Source organism: Cryptomeria japonica, chromosome 10 (genome assembly GCF_030272615.1).
Source record: "Cryptomeria japonica chromosome 10, Sugi_1.0, whole genome shotgun sequence".
Taxonomy (NCBI): domain Eukaryota; kingdom Viridiplantae; phylum Streptophyta; class Pinopsida; order Cupressales; family Cupressaceae; genus Cryptomeria; species Cryptomeria japonica.
This window is the reverse complement of record NC_081414.1, coordinates 296,095,946-296,115,146: the sequence shown is the minus strand read 5'-3', so window position 1 is coordinate 296,115,146 and position 19,201 is coordinate 296,095,946. Positions and strand designations below refer to the sequence as shown.

Sequence of the window (19,201 nt, the reverse complement as noted above, 5' to 3'; positions counted from 1 at the left end):
AATCATATTAATATGAATTAATTGCCAAAAAGCTAACTAGGTGCCCCAATGGATCTTAAATGAATTGAACAACTTTAATTATATAATATACAAATATAAAGTTTACTTAAGATAAATTAATTATGAATATACTACACATTAATCCTTGATATTTATAAATTTTTCTAAGTTAAATTTAATAACTTAAAAATTTATTCTAAGAAAAGAATGTAACAATTCTTAAATGGAAATATATATATATATATATATATATATATATATATATATATATATATATATATATGTATATATATATATATATATATGTATATATATATATATATATGTATATATATATATATATATATATATATATATATATATATATATATATATGGTTACATTCCCAGATTAATAAATTGCATAAAAGAAGAGTATATAAATAGATATGTGTATAAGAAAAATACTAATGTAAGAGTGAAAATAATAATTTAATCATAGGGACGAAATTACAATAGAGAATAGTTTGAAATGAACAGAGAAATAATTTTCTCTAGCGATACATAGATAACAGGTTTATGATGAGAAATACAAAACTTTTCAAGAAGATTTAATATTCACACAAAGGGAATTATATTCTATTTTTCAACTAATATTCACAAAGAGAGATTTATTTCCAGCATTCACAAGGAAAGAATTTATTTCCAGCATTCACAGGGAAAGAATTTATTTCTAGCATTCACAAGGAAATAATTTATTTCCAGCATTCATAGGGAAAGAATTTATTTCCAGCATTCACAGGGAAATAATTTATTTCTAGCATTCACAGGGATGAATAACACAGAGGTTTATTCACAGGGAAATATATTCTTCAAATTTCAACTATTATTCACAGAGAGAATATATATCTAGATATATATGTAAAAATAATAATAATTGAGTAATCAAATGAGAATAAAGATTTATTTACAGGGATGAATAGCACAGAGGATTATTCACAGGGAAATATATTCTTTAAATTTCAACTAATATTCACAGGGAGATTTTCTTTCAGATTTTCATTCGAAGAGCCAGAGAAATGAATTTGAGGGAATAAATATTAAGATTCATATCATTTAATCACACAGGGAAGATTTTTAATCTCGGAAAAAGAATTTTAAATAAGGGGAAATATGATTTTCAAATAGATCTAAAATCTTTGGAAAAGCAAAAAGAAAGATCATATGCATATTTTCTAAATAAAATAAATAGTAGAGCTGCATTTTATTCCTAAATAAGAAGAAGAGATTTATTTATTCATTCACAGAGAGAGAGACAGATTTATTTATTTTTATATTCAATATCATCTCTAGTTTTCAAGAGAAAGCATAAAAGCAAAAATCTGATTTTCTACCTTTTAAATAGATTAAATAAAATATGCAAGGGAAATCTGCATTTATATTTTAAAAGAGAAAGAATTATATCACTGCATTTCTTTAAAGAAAACAAAATAGATTTTCTTCCTATCTAGCAATTAAAAAAAATGGTTCTTTCAGAAAACTATATTCAACTAAAGAATCTAGAAACTATATATATTTTTTTGATAAATACAAATTCCTCATATGACAAAAGGAGAGAACCCGGTTTATTGAAGCTTGATGTTGAATCCTCTAGCTATCCTTTGATCCTTCCTTGCAACTTGAGAGAGATCCTTCAAACAACCACTTAAAAATCCTGCATCAAAAATGAGACTACCAAAGAAGATCCTACTACTAAAACTTGGGAAATTTCCTTCAAAACATAATCGACTCCCTTCTTTGAAACTTGCTTACAATTTTATAAGAAAAATCCCTCCATTCCACTATCTAGAGAATTTAATTAAAAAAGAGATTCTTTTCCAATATTGGACTCATGCAAATTGATTAAAAACTTAGTGGGGGAGTTACATGCAAGGTGGTGGAGATTCCTCTAGAAGCTTCCATTTCCTCCTAGAACATGTGCCATAATTGGGACTGGAAAATAAATAAATAAAAATAATGCCTTTTGAATTATATTCTCCAAGTGTGTGTTTGTGTGTGTTCATTTTATTCTTTGGTATTTATTCAATCATTTAAATAGCTTAACCAAAAATATAATAGAATTGTATTTAAATCAAAAAGTGATAAAAGAGGGTTGTGACATAAATAAGCGGATAGTGGGTTATAGAGGAATGGTACTCTGATGAACCTCATGATGGTAGCGATCAGAAGCCAGGAGAGATACTGAAAGTGGGTAGAGAAAGAAATTGATATCCTCAAAGTGGGGGTTAAGGAGATAATAGATATCTTCATAGCTTCACCAGAGCCTACAAAATCTAAGAAGCTCATGATTATGACCCAGAACCTCTCCCAAGATGTCAAGGTTATGAAATGCAACCATGAACAAAGAATTGAAAAGGTGGAACAGTCTATGGCAGAGATAAAGAAAAACCTCAAGAACCTAATCGACATAAGCAAGGAGGCCATGAATAATAGTATGGAGGGGTTCAAAAAGATCAATGTCATGGTTGCGGAGTACTGATCCATTCACAGTGATCCTGAGAAAGATCTTGGAGGGGAAGACATTGATGCTGGCGGCAACAAAACGACAAGCCCTAGTTCCAAGACTAGAAGCAGGAGCAGAAATAAGGGCACCTCCAGATTCATTATGGAAGAATTAGAGGAAATAAAAAAGATTACCATCTAGAAGAACAAGGAGCTAGTGCACTCTCTTATTTGAGTGCTTTTGTTTTGTTGTCTGTGTCTCTTTTGATTTCGTGTTTGTTCTGGGGTGCTCCCCTATTTTGTTGTTGGTTTTTGTTTGTTTGGCTGATGGCCGAATTTTGTAAAACTTTTGGTTTCGGGTCCATGTAAAACCCATTTATCTTTATCAAAAATAATAAGTCAGCTCAATCCGATCACAAATCCATATACAAACTTTAAAAAATTGTTAATATGCTTCACACATGTCGGCTCGACCACCTCAAACTCAAAACCAATCACCGAAATCATTCTGAAGATTTTGCATAACACACTTCATCAAAATAACTAAAATAACTCTATCTTCCTACAATACCAAATACCAGATCTTCAATTTGGCACAAGAATCAACACCAAAGACTAAGAATTGCAAATTAAACTATCTCAAACATCCAATCAACTATATCTTCCATTGCAACCAAAACTATGCAACCAAAATTGAGTTTTGCTCAATGTACCCATTCTCTGTATTACACCTTCTAGACTTAAGAAAAATAGATACCAAACTTTTGGTAGAACAATTCTGCTATACTGAATGTGATTTCTGATCAGAGTTGCCATCAATGACAACCCAAAAACTTTCCTTAAGCACTTAACTCAACTGGTACAATGTATCTTGCCAACATTTATATGCTAATACATTTGAGTTCTGACATGGTTAATACCATGTGATGGCTTATGCTAATAAAAAATATCACATGATGTGTTCAACCAAAATTATATTCTCACCTAAACATGATTAGTGACCATAATGTGTATATTTTTATAAAGAAAAATAATATTTTGAAACATGTGAATGATAGTGTTTTAATTTGTGTTTTATAAGACAATACAAAATACCAAAATGTGTGATATAAATTTTATGTTTAAATTAAGAGAGGAAGCTTAGTGAAACTTAAACTAACTGTATACGTAGAACTAAAAACAAAATTTACAAGTATATGTCATAGGTTGTCTATAAATATCTATGATAGAGAAAATATCAACATACTTTCATTACCAATGGTTATTACCATACAAAGGTTTTAAAATTTTGATTTCTCTTTGGCATATCAATCAAAACTAATTAGATCAAAATTATGCTATAGTAATGGTCCTTGTTGGCAATAACCAATAATTTTATACTCTATAAATAGAATAATATAATGTATAATATTGTCCAAGGGGTTGAGCTTAACTGGTTAAAACACTGGGTTCTCATTGTGAAGACCCAAGTTCAACTCCCAATAGGGACATCTAAAATGAATCCTAAGTTGTGACTCCTGTGGAGACCCAAGTTCAACTCCCAATAGGGACATCTAAAATGAATCCTAAGTTGTGACTCTTGGCCTTCCATAAAAATGGGGAAGGTCTGGGGTCAATCTAATCAAACATAATAATAATAATAATAATAATAATAATAATAATATTGCGGCATTAGTAGTAATATACAAAGTCACAACTAAGTGACTTTGTATATTACTACTAAGTGTGACAACTTTTGAATCTTATAAATAAACAATAAAGAACTTTAAAATAAATCTTCAAAATCTCATATGTATAAAGAACTTTAAATAAATCTTCCATAGAATTTGAAATTAAGTTAAGTGGGCATGTCAAGCACATAATGATGGGCCCAAAATAATGCAAATTAACTTCAATTTAGCATTGTCAATTTCCTCTATAACTATAAATAACTCAATATGTCCATATGCTTTGTTTTTGCCTTTAAATATAGACTCTTGATCAAGCAATATTTCCTATTAATTTCAATTCAAATTCAAACCTTTCATTCTTAAATCTTCAAACTGGTGACTTTATTTGAATAAGTTATTAAAATATTATGGTCATATGCTAGCACACTAAGATTATGTCATGGGTCATAGATAGTATGAGGTGATGACTTATGCTAATAAGAAAAGCTCATGATGTGTTCAACCTAAATTATATTCTCACATAAGCATATAATCATACAAATAGTCTAGAAAATGTGTGGATGACATGATTAGGGACCATAATGTGTATAGTAGATAAATGAAAAAAAAGAATATAGAACATGTGAATGTACATGTTTATATTAGTCTTGTATAAAACAAGAAAATGTGATAAATTTTATCTTTAAATTAAAAAAGGGAGCTAAAAAAAACCTAAACTATTCTTAGAGTTAAAACAACAAACAAAATTAACTCTTAAAAATAATAAAATGGAAGATAAACAAGTGCAACGTGAGACATTACTTTACAAAGAGAAATTCTAAATAATCTCTCTTCCACGTCATGCTTAATAGTAACCAGTACTAATGTAAAAGGAAGAATTTTTTATGAGAAATGTTAGTCTGCTTAAACCAATTCAACTATCAATCATCTCAGTTAAAGTATTAGTACAAAAACTAATCAACAGAAATACATGACATTAATTACATCATAAATAAGTTGAATTATTTTTCTATTACAAGGAAGGCAATGGCTATCCAGTTTTTAAAATACACCAATACATTGGTTAATATACAAATATACCACGAAGAGTAATGAAGTACAGATTCAGAGAGCTAAAATACATTTATCTACTTGTACAAATTTGTTTTAAAATAAAGCTCATTCACTTGTCTATATTGAAATATCAAATTGATTTTACTGTCACTCAAATATCTGATTACAAGTAACAAAGTCTATCCCATAAAAACAGGAAAAGCTAAGTATATGTATTATAAACATAAAGCGATATTGCCTCGTCCTGATACTAAGCACATTGACATGATAAAAACTAACCAAAACCCATTAGTGCCATTTCTGCCTTGCCCTATATATCTACTGAAAAAGGGAATCCATTATCTACTGTAAAACAGAATGGGTTAAAATGTTTTTCATCCTGTTCACAGAAAAAGCTGTTTTCATAGAGTCTTGACAAATTCTGAGTACTCTACAGGCCTCCAAGTCAGCGAGACCATATTTCAAACTGATAATATACGATGATGGCTGCACAGTGTAAAAAACTGCAAGTAAAGCCGACAAGCAAAATATCGCTGAATTGAAAAAGAAACGGAAAAAGGTACGATCCGCTCCCCGAGTCCTAGTAATCACAAGTACTAATGCCACAATAAAAGATGCAACAATAGCACCCACTACAAATAGATTGAAAAAAAGGCCATTAGCTTTGATGGTGGTGATTATGCTACGGAATCCAAGACATACGCAAAAAGCCGTCCATGAAATGCAAATGCCGGCCATCACAGGGTCTGTTTCCTCAAGTTGTCCATCAGATTTTGCCTGCAAATCTCACCCAAAAATAGTGTTAATACTTTCATGTGTGCCCACCAAATTTAAAAAGAAATGTTCATATTTATTTTACCTCCATGGAATCCATAGGGCCGATGTTTTCTGAGTTGCCTAAATCTCTTCCTCGCCGCGTTGTCCTTTAGGATTTCTTGTAATAACCCTAAATGCAACTCTTTTGGGGTTTCTTGTATGGTGCACCTTGGAAGGCTCCTGAGGCTAAAATATTATGAACGAGTGAAAAAGATGATACGATTCGGACAGAAGTTATGACCTGAAGCCTAAATTGTTTGATTTCTCACAAATGAATGCACCACATGTAGATGTCTATATGATGCACCTACATCCTAGAAGAATGTACAACTGCATTGACCATTGGAATGTTACACACCCCATGTTTTGGTAATATAATGGCTCTTCAATCTGCACAAACATCAAAAATGGATTTCAACCTCCTACATCAAAGTTTAAACTCTCATTTTAGCTCTAAAAAGTGATATCGTCAACAACAACTCACAATCTCTCTAATTTTTAGAAAACTCTACAACACTCTTTCTCTTTTCTCTTACATGGTAGCATACTAAATCTTTATTTATCACATTGATGCCATTGATTGAAGCTTTGGAGATTTCTTTTCCTTTCCTGTGCGGCAAATTTGTCTTTTAGATAGTTTTTCTTCCTTTACCAAAAGATTGGTAAAAGTGTCTTTGAAACTCTCTTTGAACATATTGCATTATCTTTAATTTGATAGTATATAGTCATTTCATTTGTATCTTTATATCTCTTTTGTCTCTTTATCTTGATTATTCATGGAGGCAGAAACACTAAAACAGGGGTTTGACTATTGGAATGGCCCTATACAACCACCCCAAAATTTCTCCTTGCACTTATGTGTCCAATTCTTCAGGGGTGACTGTCCCATGGAAGCTCTTCCAACTTTCTAGCCATCTTGGGCAATATCTCCTCCTTTTATTTTTCATTATTCCATTTATTTTAAATTAATAATACTATCATTATTTGTTATTGCATCTCATTCTACAAATTACTTTCCTTAGAATCTATGTAAGATTGTACTATCATTTTCTCATGATAGTCTATTTTCTACCTATATGAGATTGCCAACATTTTGCATTGGATAAACATTATGGATAAAGAGATAGCTAAACTATTTGGAATGTCTATGTTAACTACACTTTCTATTTTTGAAGTCCCCACAATTTATTTATATTATGCATTCATAACATAAACAAAGATGTATAACACTTCCTAAAGTAAACTTTAACTTCATAATTAATAAGATAAACTCGAAGGTTGAGATTACCTTTGGTTTATCTAAGTCCATTGTAGGAAGTTGAGCCCTTAGAGGATAGATATACTTTTATTGTAGTTAAATTGTCACACTCTTCATTTTGTTGAACCCAATGTGAACACTTCCAAGGGTAAAAATTTGTGCAAAATCAGATAGATCTATTAGTAGAAACTTTTTGTAAATTTTTCTTCTCTTTTTCCTTGTGTTTTTTGGATAGTGTATTGTGTGAGTATCTCATGAGATTCACAACATAGTCTACCACTTCTAGGAACGTAATTATAAGGATTTTGTGGAACTTAAATATCTCTAAAACTAGGCGTACTCATAGTCCTCTTAGACTAGGACCAATATTTTAAAACAATCCTAATTTTCCCAATAATGTTCCTATATTTTTAAATTTTGTATCAAACTCTCCCATTGAATCTCCTCCTCTTATATATCATGATGTGATATCAGGCCCCCGCTTTAAGCAAGTCTATTCTCTAGAGAACTTGACCTAGAATTTTAGGACTTTCTTAATCGAGATTCTCTTCTTAACACTCAAGCAGCCCCTATTATTGAGAATATGAGAGAATTACTCATCTCATATTTCAAGGTCCTTCAACTTATATGTGAGGAAAAATATTTAAATTTTTGAAATGTATTAATTAATAAGAATTGACTTTGAGTAAAAAAGTATTGATTGTATATAGAGAAAACTAATACTTAACTTGTTAGGTGTATGTATTAAATAATTTAGACATTATAGAAAATAGTAGATTTTCAAACAAAATTTGAATTATGTATTGATTCATAGATAATTGTTTATTACTTAAAACTATAGATATTATTTAATTTAATTTTATTGGGATAATTTTGAATAGATAGTAAAAAAATAGTCGGACTTTGATCAAATTATTCATCACAATATAAATCATTAACAAAATTAAAAATTAGGCAAAACAAATGATATTGGAAAAAAAAATTCAATTGTTTACTAACAAGTGAAGAATTTATTATTACGCAATACTATAAACAATGTTGCATTACATTTCTTGTATTTTCCTTGCTGTAAGTGTTCATCATGAAACAACTCTTTGAAGAATTTACTAAATACAACAATATTATGAAAATTAGCATGATACTTTTAGACAGTTTCTTCAAAAGTTGTGATGTCAGCACATTGTATCCAATGAGAATGAGAGCCTATTAGTTTTAGCTATTGAACCTGTTTGTTGCACTGATTTAGTAGAAAGAAGTGGGCTCATGACAAAGTCTTAAGACTTAGCATCATTCAAGTCATTTGACTTAACTAAAACATTTTGAAGTTGTGGCCTTGATATGGACTTTTTTGTATTGGTGCTATCAATCTCTATTATTTTCTATTTCATTCTCCTCATTTCCTTAGAATGAAATATAGATAAATTATGTGTACTACTATGACAAACCAAGGTAACTGAAAGTGATTTAAAAAATTTGTTAGGATTTGTAAGCATGGTGTGATTGGTTGCTACAACTTTTTTGTGATTGATTTATTTTATTATAATGAGATCTTGTTTTATAGAAAAAAAATTAGTTTCTTTTAATTTATTCTATAAAAAATGCAACAGACCTCAGTTTGAATCATGTATAGTTTTTTTAGTTACAAACATTCTTCAATGCATTATATGAGTAGCCTTTCGACATAATTATCATAATAATAGATATAAAAGAAACTTATTTTTCACAAACACTCTTCAATGCATTATGTGAGTAGCAATTAGACATAATTATCATAATAATTTAGATATAAAAGCAACTTATTTTTAAAAACTTATATTTAATTGTAATCAGACAAAAATATCGCAACCCCAAAATGCATAAGAACCAAGAAAAAAAAATCTCCCGAGCATAAGAACCAAGAAAAAACTATCTATTGAAAATAAATTTTAAAAAGAGAAGTATGATTTCTTTCAAATATAAGAAAGTAAAAAATAATTTCAAATATTTAATCAAAATTTGATGATTTTTTCTTGATGTTTAAAAAAATACTTAAAAAATAATCTACAAAGAAAACAAGGCATTTCTTGTTTTTAGAAGCAAGATGATTAAAAAAAAACTTAGAAGACAATATACAAAGAAAGCAATGCATGGACTATTTTTAAAATCAATTTCATAAAAGAAGATAATTAGGAAAATAAAATAAAAAACACTTTAAAACAATCTTAAAAAAAACAACTCATGAACTATTTTTTGAACAAACAGATCAACATGCTAATTATACTTTATATTGCATGAAAAAAAAAAACTAAATCAAAGGCTTATCATCTAATCTAATCTAATCTTCATTGTAGAAACTAAAACAAAAAAACTTATGATAAAAGAAGATGGAGAAAATAATTATAAATCTCCATTGCAAAAATGTTAAATATATCAATATATCTAGTCTCTATACTTTAAGTTAATATTGAAGGTTGACGAGTATCATAGTAAAAGCTTGCAATCCATGGGAGACATTTCATAGAAGAGACTGTCATGGGATATGTAAATTTTTGTGCATAAACGAAGGATACATAGCTTCCTGCAATTATTGTATTCCCATTGTTCACAAGACAGTAGTTGTACTTCAAACGCTATAGTTGTACTTCAAATGCTTGAATAATTTTGTATTTATCTCTATTGCAGAGGTGAACCATGCATAGGTGAGGTGTACTTGTGCTATCGAGCAACCTATGTTGCACAAATTCCGATTTGTACACTGTATGATGGAATTCCATTTGGCATGGTGTATTTCATTCTTCAAGACTGCATTATCTCTAGCAAGTTTTTCACATTCATCTGTCTTGTCCTTTAGGTCTTGGTTATCAATACTTTGGTCTTCTTTCTCCTTGAGTTTTTCCATAAGCTCCTTTCTCTTTTCTCTGGATGTGTTCACCTTTTCCTTCAATGACTCAATGAAGTCTTCAACATCACTCATATTTATTCTCAAGCAATTTGGTTATGTTCTTGTTGTATCTAGATCTTCAAGTGCTACAGTGGTTTGCTTGTGTAAACTGAACTCCATTGATTCACTATCCTGAATCTTCCTTAAGTTACTAGGCTTCCTCTGAGGAACTAGGCTCTAATACCAATTGTTAGAATCAATAAACACTAAGAGGGGGGGTGAATCAGTGTTCTGTAATTTTTCACTTTCTTGAACTAATTCTTAAACCACTCGATGCAAATGAATAAAAGTAAAGTACAAAAACTCAATGCAAACAAGCACAAATCCATAACACCAAATTTTTTACGTGGAAACCCAGAAAGGGAAAAACCATGATGGGATTGAGATCCACAATATTAAAATACTATGATCAAGAGTATATTAATATTATAAAGGGGAATGCACATGCATTCAAGCACACTTCCTAGAGCTCATTTCTCAGTTACAAGAGAGGGCTACAACCCCGAGAGGACCCACTGTCCTACAAATGTTTACAAATAATAACTTGAATGTTTGAACTGATGAATATCACACAATAAATCTCTTCCTTAAAACAATAGATATTGAAGTATACTTAAACCTTTAAATTTACCATTCATCATATATTTTTAAATTTAATTCTAAATTTTATTTGTAATATATTTTTGAATATGTTATTTTTCCATCTTGTATATTAGTGGATAGTATTTACATTTCTAGTAACTTTAAACATATTTTATCCATCAATACTTTTGCACCACCAATCTATATCTTCTTTATACAATTTAAGACTTTAGGTGCACATTTTGTCAAATATAAATTGAAAATATTTTCTTTTTACCCATCTTCTTAGTATACATAATAAAAGGAGAGTAATATTCACCTATTATAGTTAAAGTGCATAAAGAGAAAAAAATTAAAAGAAAGATAGTTAGATGTTATAAGAGAACGATCTAATCTTAATTGTATGAGAGAAAAAAACCCTTCAATTCGGTCACTACCCTCCAAATCTAGATTCATTGTTAAGATGAATAATGTCTACCAATAATTCTTAATTTTTCAATGAGTATAGGATCACTCTTTTCTACATCTATAATCCTATCTTCAACTTATCCTGACAGCCCATTTCAAAAGCGAGATCAACTAAATATTATGTATTTTTTCATTACTCCTCTAAAACCAAAGAATATTGTTTTTATTTCAATAAATTTGCAGCAATATGGATCTCAAAAGTAGCATTATGCATTTTTTTTATCTTTCACTCTTAAAATTTCAATAGGAGAAGGTTTAAAATATATTTTTGTTTCTACTAGGGTCTACTAATTTTACACTCGTAAAGTTCCTAATCATTTTATTCAAATAAGATCTCTAATGTTCTATTTTACTTCTCATTCTAAATCCTCTCAAATAAGAGGTTTAGAATATAATTAACTAAAATATAGTTATTTGTATAAATAATTTTCTTGTAAGTCCATAGATAGTCTAGTATAACAAAAAAAATACATGAGAAATGTTAAAGGATTTCTTTGAGGGTTCAAATCAAATATTCCCAATTTTATTTTAGACTATGTGACTTCTAGAAGGAAATTCTATAATCTTACCTCCTATTTTACTTAAGAGATTTGTGATCTTGGCTATAATCTTTCTTATCTACTTTTATGTAACTCAACTTAGAACCCTTAAGTCCACAATCCTCTTCATATCTTAGTTGTTCCACCTTGGATCAAAGGGGGGCCTACTTCTAAGATGTTCCATCATATATATGATCATCTATAACATCTGCTACCTTAGATTCATTGTTAAAAAATCCATCTTCTTTCTCAACATCTATATTTTTAGACTCATACATTCTTGGTTAATGCATGGAGATAATTTATCTAAACAATGGATTTATTTTATGCTATGTGATACTATTTAAAGACATTTATTAAAGTCGTTATAATAATCAATAGTAATTAAATGAAAATCATTTGAGAAAAATCAAAATGACACATTTGTATTTGATATAAAATAACTAAATAATATATATCTTAATTGATTTCATGATATTTCTAGTCATTGAACAACCTAGTTAAGATATTTATTAACATTATGTTATTTAGAGAAGCACATAAATAATGATAATATCTTAAAAACAATCTACAAAGAAAACAAAGCATGAACTGTTTTTTGAACAAACAGATCAACATGCTAATTATAATTTATATTGCATGAAACCAAAAAGCAAAGCAAAGGCTTATCATCTCATCTAATCTAATCTCCATTGCAGAAACTAAAACATAAAACTTATGATAAAAGAAGATAGAACAGATATTTTTAAATCTCCATTGCAGAAACCTTAAATATTTCTATTCTATAAGGCAGTAAATAAGCAGTCAGGAGCAGTAGCATTATCATAGTAAAAGCTTGCAAGTCATGGGAGACATTTCACAGAAGAGACTGTCATGGGATATTTAAAATTTTGTGCATAAACGAAGGATACAGAGCCTCCTGCAATTATTGGATTCCCATTGTTGACAAGACAGTAGTTGTACTTCAAACGCTTGAATAATTTTGGATTTATCTCTACTGCAGAGCTGAACCATCCGCAGGTGAGGTGTATTTGTGCTATCGAGCAGCCTGTGCTGCACAAATTCTCGATTTGTACACTGTATGATGGAATTCCATTTGGCATGGTGGATTCTGGGCTCTGATTCACTACTATGTCTTCTTTTGCACAACCTTGCCCTATTCTCTCTGGAATATGATCTGCAAATATATAAATCATACTCATCAAATTCCTAAAAATGAAATTGTTAATAAGGCGTTCCAAAGATTCAACTTACCCACACCCAGCAGCCGAGAGTTTTTATAGCTTGAATTCACACTGTCATTCGTCAGATTCGATCGTGAATCTTCCATTGCTAACAACCCTGCATATATTCCAGAGTTAATATGCGTTCCTAGATATACAATTGTTCTCTAACAATGTTAATATGAACTTGAAACTGCAAATTGATTTATAAAATGGATACCTGAAACACATATGAAGAGGACAAAGAAGGCACTGATCAAGTGATACATCCTCATTGTTGCTACAAACGTTTTGCAACTACATAACACCTTGCCTTGAACTGGTATAGAAATTCTGTGTAAAAATGCCTGCACCTGTTTCTTAGAAAGAAATGAAAATCTTTGTATAAAAAGTTGGGAAAAAAAAAAAAAAAAAATTTCAAAAAACTGAAAATCTTTTTTTTTTATTATTCATAGCATATATGGTATCTTACATAAATTAAAAAAATTAAAAAATTAAAAAACAAATAATAAATTAGTAATATATGCAAAAATCTTAAATTTATTACATAAGTTTCTAAATTCATATTAAAAATCTTGTTAACAATTATATTCTATTTTAAAAAATTCTAAATTAATATATATTTATAATAAATATTATACAATCATTTATACTACATTTTCAATGATAATATGTTAATAATTACTAAATTACTAATAATAAATGAGAAAACAAATTTTTGAATTCATTTTTAAGACAATCTTATTAAATATATTTACAAAATTCAATTAAGTTTCTATGAAAATAGAAAATATTCTAAAAATTTATATTAAAATATTATGAATTTATATTTTTATAATAAAAAGTCTAAAATTATATATATCACATTAATTATAATATCATATAATATAGTACCTATTATAATTTTTGACAGTTTATTAATAACATCAAAGGAAGACTAATCTTTTTGTTCTAAAGAATGTCACAATCTTTCCTTCTGCCATAATAGCCTCCATTATTACTACTTTCAATTATTAGTATTATGTTTGGTATTAAAATTTTGGTATTATAGAAACAAATTCGAGAACCACAATTTTCTTTAAATTTTTTTTAAAAAAATCTATTTTTAAATTGTTTTATTTTATTTTATTATGCCAAAGGCATACCCTATTTGAAGTAATTGAGTTAACTCTGAAGATCTATGGTTTACATCTTCTAAGACGATTGAACTTGTCATGACCATCGATATTGAATTCACAAATTTAAATTAATCATATTTACCTCATCACTCAACATTCTTTTTTCCTCATTGGCCAGTTCGGATTTAGAAAGATTTTATTTGTAAGAAAAGCATAGTCTTTTTTCCTCATTGAGTTAGGATTAAGAAAAAAAAAATTTGTAAGCAAAGCAGAGTATCCATTTTTAAAATAATATTATAATTTTGTGAGATTATTTTACCAAAAAATAAATAAATAAATAAAAGTTTTACTACTTGATGGGTATTGAATTAACAAATTACAAAAAATAAATAAATAAATAAAAGTTTTACTACTTGATGGATATTGAATTAACAAATTACATTCTTTTTTTCCTCATTGGCCAGTTGGGATTGAGAAAGATTTTTCTTGTAAGCAAGTATCCATTTTTAAAATAATATTATAATTTTGTGAGACATTAGTGCTCAAGAGACTTGCCACCTTCTGTTAAAAGTACTACTCTCCATATGTAGCAGGACATTTGTTTCTTTAAATATAAACCGAAAAAACTTTCAACGTCTTTCAAGCTCACCCACATCCACAACCACATCCCCAAGTTATATAGATGCTTATATGGCATGACCTACACATTTAGAAAAATTCTCACTTATTCAAGTCACTCAAAAGAGGACCTTTAAAGCATGGAAAAATGGGCAACTTTCTCTTGCTACTACCAACTATGGCATGTGCGACGCACACCTCTGCAACCAGATGAAGAAACTAATACTGGAAGTCCGCCTATTTAGGAGGACCGCATGCAAGAAGATATACCTGATGAATGGAAAATCTTATCAAGTCTATATTCAGGCCTCCCTATGCATATTGATGAAATTGACATGCTTGGTTGATGTGGAATTGACCTCAACCATGATTGGGGAGAGGATCATGTAAATCTGCAAGAAGAAATAATAGCTACTACTTTCATAGACTCAAATTGGTCAACATTTCAAGCTCCCTATGATCTCAATCAAAACACCCAACTTCACCTGTCTATTGAGCAAAAAAAAGCATATGATATAGTTGTTTCACACCTACAAGCCAGTAGTTTGCAGCCGCCACTTAAGATAATTGTTCAAGGAACAACTAGAAATGGAAAGCATCAAGATTGCATTGATGATCACAACACCAATTGGCCAATCACCACTACTACTTCTTGCACCAACAGGTATCGCAACATTCAACATACAAGCACCAACAATTCATTCTACCTTGAGAATACCAATAAAAGAAATGACCCCCTTACAAGGACAAACGCTAGCAACACTCCAAGAGAGCATGTACTTCATTCGATACATTCTAATAGATGAAATGAGTTTCATTGGCCCAAAGCTACTACAGTAAATTGACAGCAAATTGCATGAAGCATTCCCAAGCCAAAATCATATCCCATTTGGAGGATGGTCAATCATGTTATTTGATGACTTAGGGCAGCTACCACCAGTCAAAGATATCCCTATGTATGCTTCAACTTCTTATGGGAGAATATTGTGGTGTTCTTTCACAACAGTTATAACTTTGAACAAAATATTTCATCAAATTGGAGACGATCCAGCACAAATTAGTTTACCTATCCTTCTCTCAAATTTATGAAATGTGGAGCCTACAATTGCAAATTGGCAACCTCTAATGTCACGATCAAGCTACTCACTCACAACTGAAGAGAAATCTCATTGCTCATCCTCCATAATTCTATTTTCAACGAATGAAATGGTGTGTTCACATAATAAACGTATGTTGTTATCTTTAGCAATGCCAGTAGCATTATCCTTAGCAGAGAAACTTAGGGGATCAACATGGTCAAATCCAGAAGAAGAACAACTATACATAAATCATAGGGGCTCACACTCCAACGAGCAACAATCAACATCAACAACATTGATCATCAAGGATTGACATTCACAACTATCTCAAGAGTTCGTGAACTCGCAAGCCTCTGCATACATGCCACCTTCACATTCGAAAGATATTCACACATGCAAACCAACCCATATGTTGCTCGTCGAAAACAAGAGGAGAAGTGATTGCTAGAATTATCAAATACTAGTTCTACAAACACAAGTTAAAAGATCTCCAGGTTTGTTCACTCAAGCACTTGTTTCTGTAACTTTAAAATGTATACATTAAAACCATACTTTTTAAACTTGCAAACTATTCAACAAACACTTCCTTTTGTTTCAATTATTAAATCTAAAAATATTTGATAATTAATGTTAAACAAACAAGCAAGTAACAAAAGTTCTACAATATTCAAATTCAAATTATCTCTTTTCCATACTCTACAGGTACAAATTCTACAAAATCCATAATTGAACACTTATTCGTAATACTATTCTATTATTACTACAAGTGAAAAGATCTCAAGGTTTGTTCAATAAATCACTTGTTTTTGTATCTTTATAATGTATACATTAAATCTAGACTTTTTCAACTGACAAACAATTCAACAAATAGTTCCTTTAAAAATATATTAATTACTAAATCTACAAATATTCAATAATCAATGTTAAACAATCAAGCTTGTAACAAAAGTTATACAATTTTTTACTTTCTAAAACTAATTTGTACAAAAAAAGGAACATTACTTGTTAATTGCATATATTGTTCAAGGTCCAAAACTAACTTAAATATAATATCAAAGATATCCTCGGTGTACCCATTGCACACTAAGGTGTGATTGCTAGTTTATAATATTGTAAATAAAGTGATTTTTCTTTATAAATTTTTTTATTTTTTAAAATATAGATAATAAAATCAATTAACTATATAATAAAGATTTACTTTCCATTATTTAAATTAAAAAATAAAAAATAAACTATTATGTATTCTTTATAATTATAATTTTATACAATTTTTTCCACACTAAATGAACAAATTCTACCCTCCTCCTTAACCGCCTGTAGTTTCTTTTCGACCATAAACCTTTTGCAGCCCTTAAAAACCACATTCCGCCATTTCTCCACTAGCTTGCTGAAATTAGGATGATAATACCAAAAAATCTCCATCTTGAAGGGGATACCATGAGGCTTGTTTGGATGACTTAAGGAAAGAAAAATTGGTTTATGATCAGACCCCCCAAATTGCAAAACTTTGGAACTAAAACTACCCAGTTCTAGTAACCAGTCAGAATTAAGTTAAGAAACGATCCAGTCTACATTGAATGAAGTCCTCATTCAACCACTTGTTACTCCAAGTGAACCACCCAGTTTTAGGCCTGATATCAGCCAAGGCAAGGTCGTCACAATACTAACTAAAGTTGATTGAACCATTAGACCCCTATAACTTACCACCAAGATTGTCCTTAGGAGCAAGAATAACATTGAAATCACCTCCCATAATCTAATTGTCCCAAGGGAAGGAAAGCTTAAAGGAACGAAGGTAGTCCCAGACCAAGACCTGGTCAGCCTCTTTGTTAAGTCCATAGATATTAGAAATCAAGAAGCTACACCCACTTCTTGACTCCAAGCAACGAACAAAGAGACAAAATTCTTGGCCTCCACCATAGAACGACGAATGCTCAATCTATTCTAGAGAATAGAAATTCTCCCCAGCAGAGCCCAAATCACTATGAGAAACACCATCCCCATTCCTCCACAATCTAGCCATCATCTCCTTGAATTTGATTTCTTCGACTTTGGTTTCTTGAATCAAAACAATGTCAAGAGCTTCTTTTTCAATAAGTGATGCTTCTCAGGGTTGTTAAGCCCTCTAATATTCCAACTGAGAACTATCATTGATTACTTGGTGAATGGAGGTGCTCGCCTCCCTGAGAAATAAATTTTTTCATGGGCATCTGAGACCCATTTTCCAAGTCCCTTAAAGCCTTTGACTTGGCTTTATGGGCATTTGTTTTCCTACCCTTTGGATTACCACCAGCATCGACTGAGATAGCAGCCTTGGAACCAAATTTCTTGGATCTTTTGGTGACTCTACTCCATCCATTCTCCTTTTCTTCAAGCCTATTAGCCTCCCCAAAGTAACAAGGGCTCCATGGAGGGATAAGCGCATAAATTGGTTGGTTTTTGGTTTTGTGCTTCCTTGTACTAGCGCAAAAATTTTCATTTTTTCTTCTATTTCATCCCCTGTCCCGTCTCCCTCCTCTCACAACAACAATTCAAGCTTCCTTGATGAGAACGAGAAGCTAAAGAAAGACAACCTGACTCTCTTCTCTGACCTTTCAGAAATGACATAGCAATGCAACGACCTTCTCATGTTCCTATCAAAGTTTGAAATCTAAGCCCCTGTAATGTTAAAGATAGTGCCTTCATGTGTAGGTTGTACTTTGACCATCTTTTGTCATCGTTGATTCAACACGGTCATAGTATTTTATTTTGACTCTCTACGTATTGAAGGCTTGTAACAATATTTTTTAAGGGCTCATTTCTTGTTTGTAGACATTTCCTATGACTGGTTATTTTCTCAGATTTCATTGTGTTTCAACAACCCTTTGACTCTCCAACAAGATATGTTGGCTTTCGTTTATGCCTTATTTTTCCTCTCAACACAGTTCTCATTTAGCCTTATTACATGGCTTAGTCACTATAGATGGTCATTTAATACCCTTCTGGTAAAGCTTCCTTGCTCATGTTGTTCTTTGTGACCAAATATATATTCAAAAGACATACAGTGCTATCACTACTCTTTATGTTTACTTTGTTGATGATATATATGCTCACATAATTAATCTTCTCTTTAAATTATCCCTGTTACACTCATTGACTGTATTTTTATATCTCTATCTTTAGGGACCAAATTGGATACTTTTGGACTACAATTTGCGTCTTCAAGATCTTTTTGAAGGCTGCCATCCCATGGCTTTAGTAGATGCAAACATGATAATATATGTATTGTGTCTACTCTATTTGACTGCCACAATATCACATGGTATACTTTGCTTTTAGCTACTATTCTATCTACTATGTGATGGGATTCTGACTTCCTGAATTCTTTTTGACTATGA

General features: G+C 30.4%; 2 protein-coding genes across 2 annotated transcripts; both read right to left on the bottom strand.

Annotated features, from left to right (window-relative positions):
* Positions 1 to 5,545: 5,545 nt before the first annotated feature.
* On the bottom strand, positions 5,546 to 6,272 carry LOC131858920 (uncharacterized). The gene is made up of 2 exons (XM_059212406.1): positions 6,063 to 6,272; positions 5,546 to 5,980 (listed from the first exon to the last, which is right to left on the bottom strand). The coding sequence occupies exons 1-2, from the start codon at positions 6,075 to 6,077 to the stop codon at positions 5,546 to 5,548; spliced, it is 450 nt and encodes a 149-aa protein (XP_059068389.1). The 5' UTR covers positions 6,078 to 6,272.
* Positions 6,273 to 12,628: 6,356 nt separating this feature from the next.
* Positions 12,629 to 13,284, bottom strand: LOC131858919 (protein TAPETUM DETERMINANT 1-like). The gene is made up of 3 exons (XM_059212405.1): positions 13,230 to 13,284; positions 13,041 to 13,127; positions 12,629 to 12,963 (listed from the first exon to the last, which is right to left on the bottom strand). The coding sequence occupies exons 1-3, from the start codon at positions 13,282 to 13,284 to the stop codon at positions 12,629 to 12,631; spliced, it is 477 nt and encodes a 158-aa protein (XP_059068388.1).
* Between the last annotated feature and the right edge of the window lie 5,917 nt (positions 13,285 to 19,201).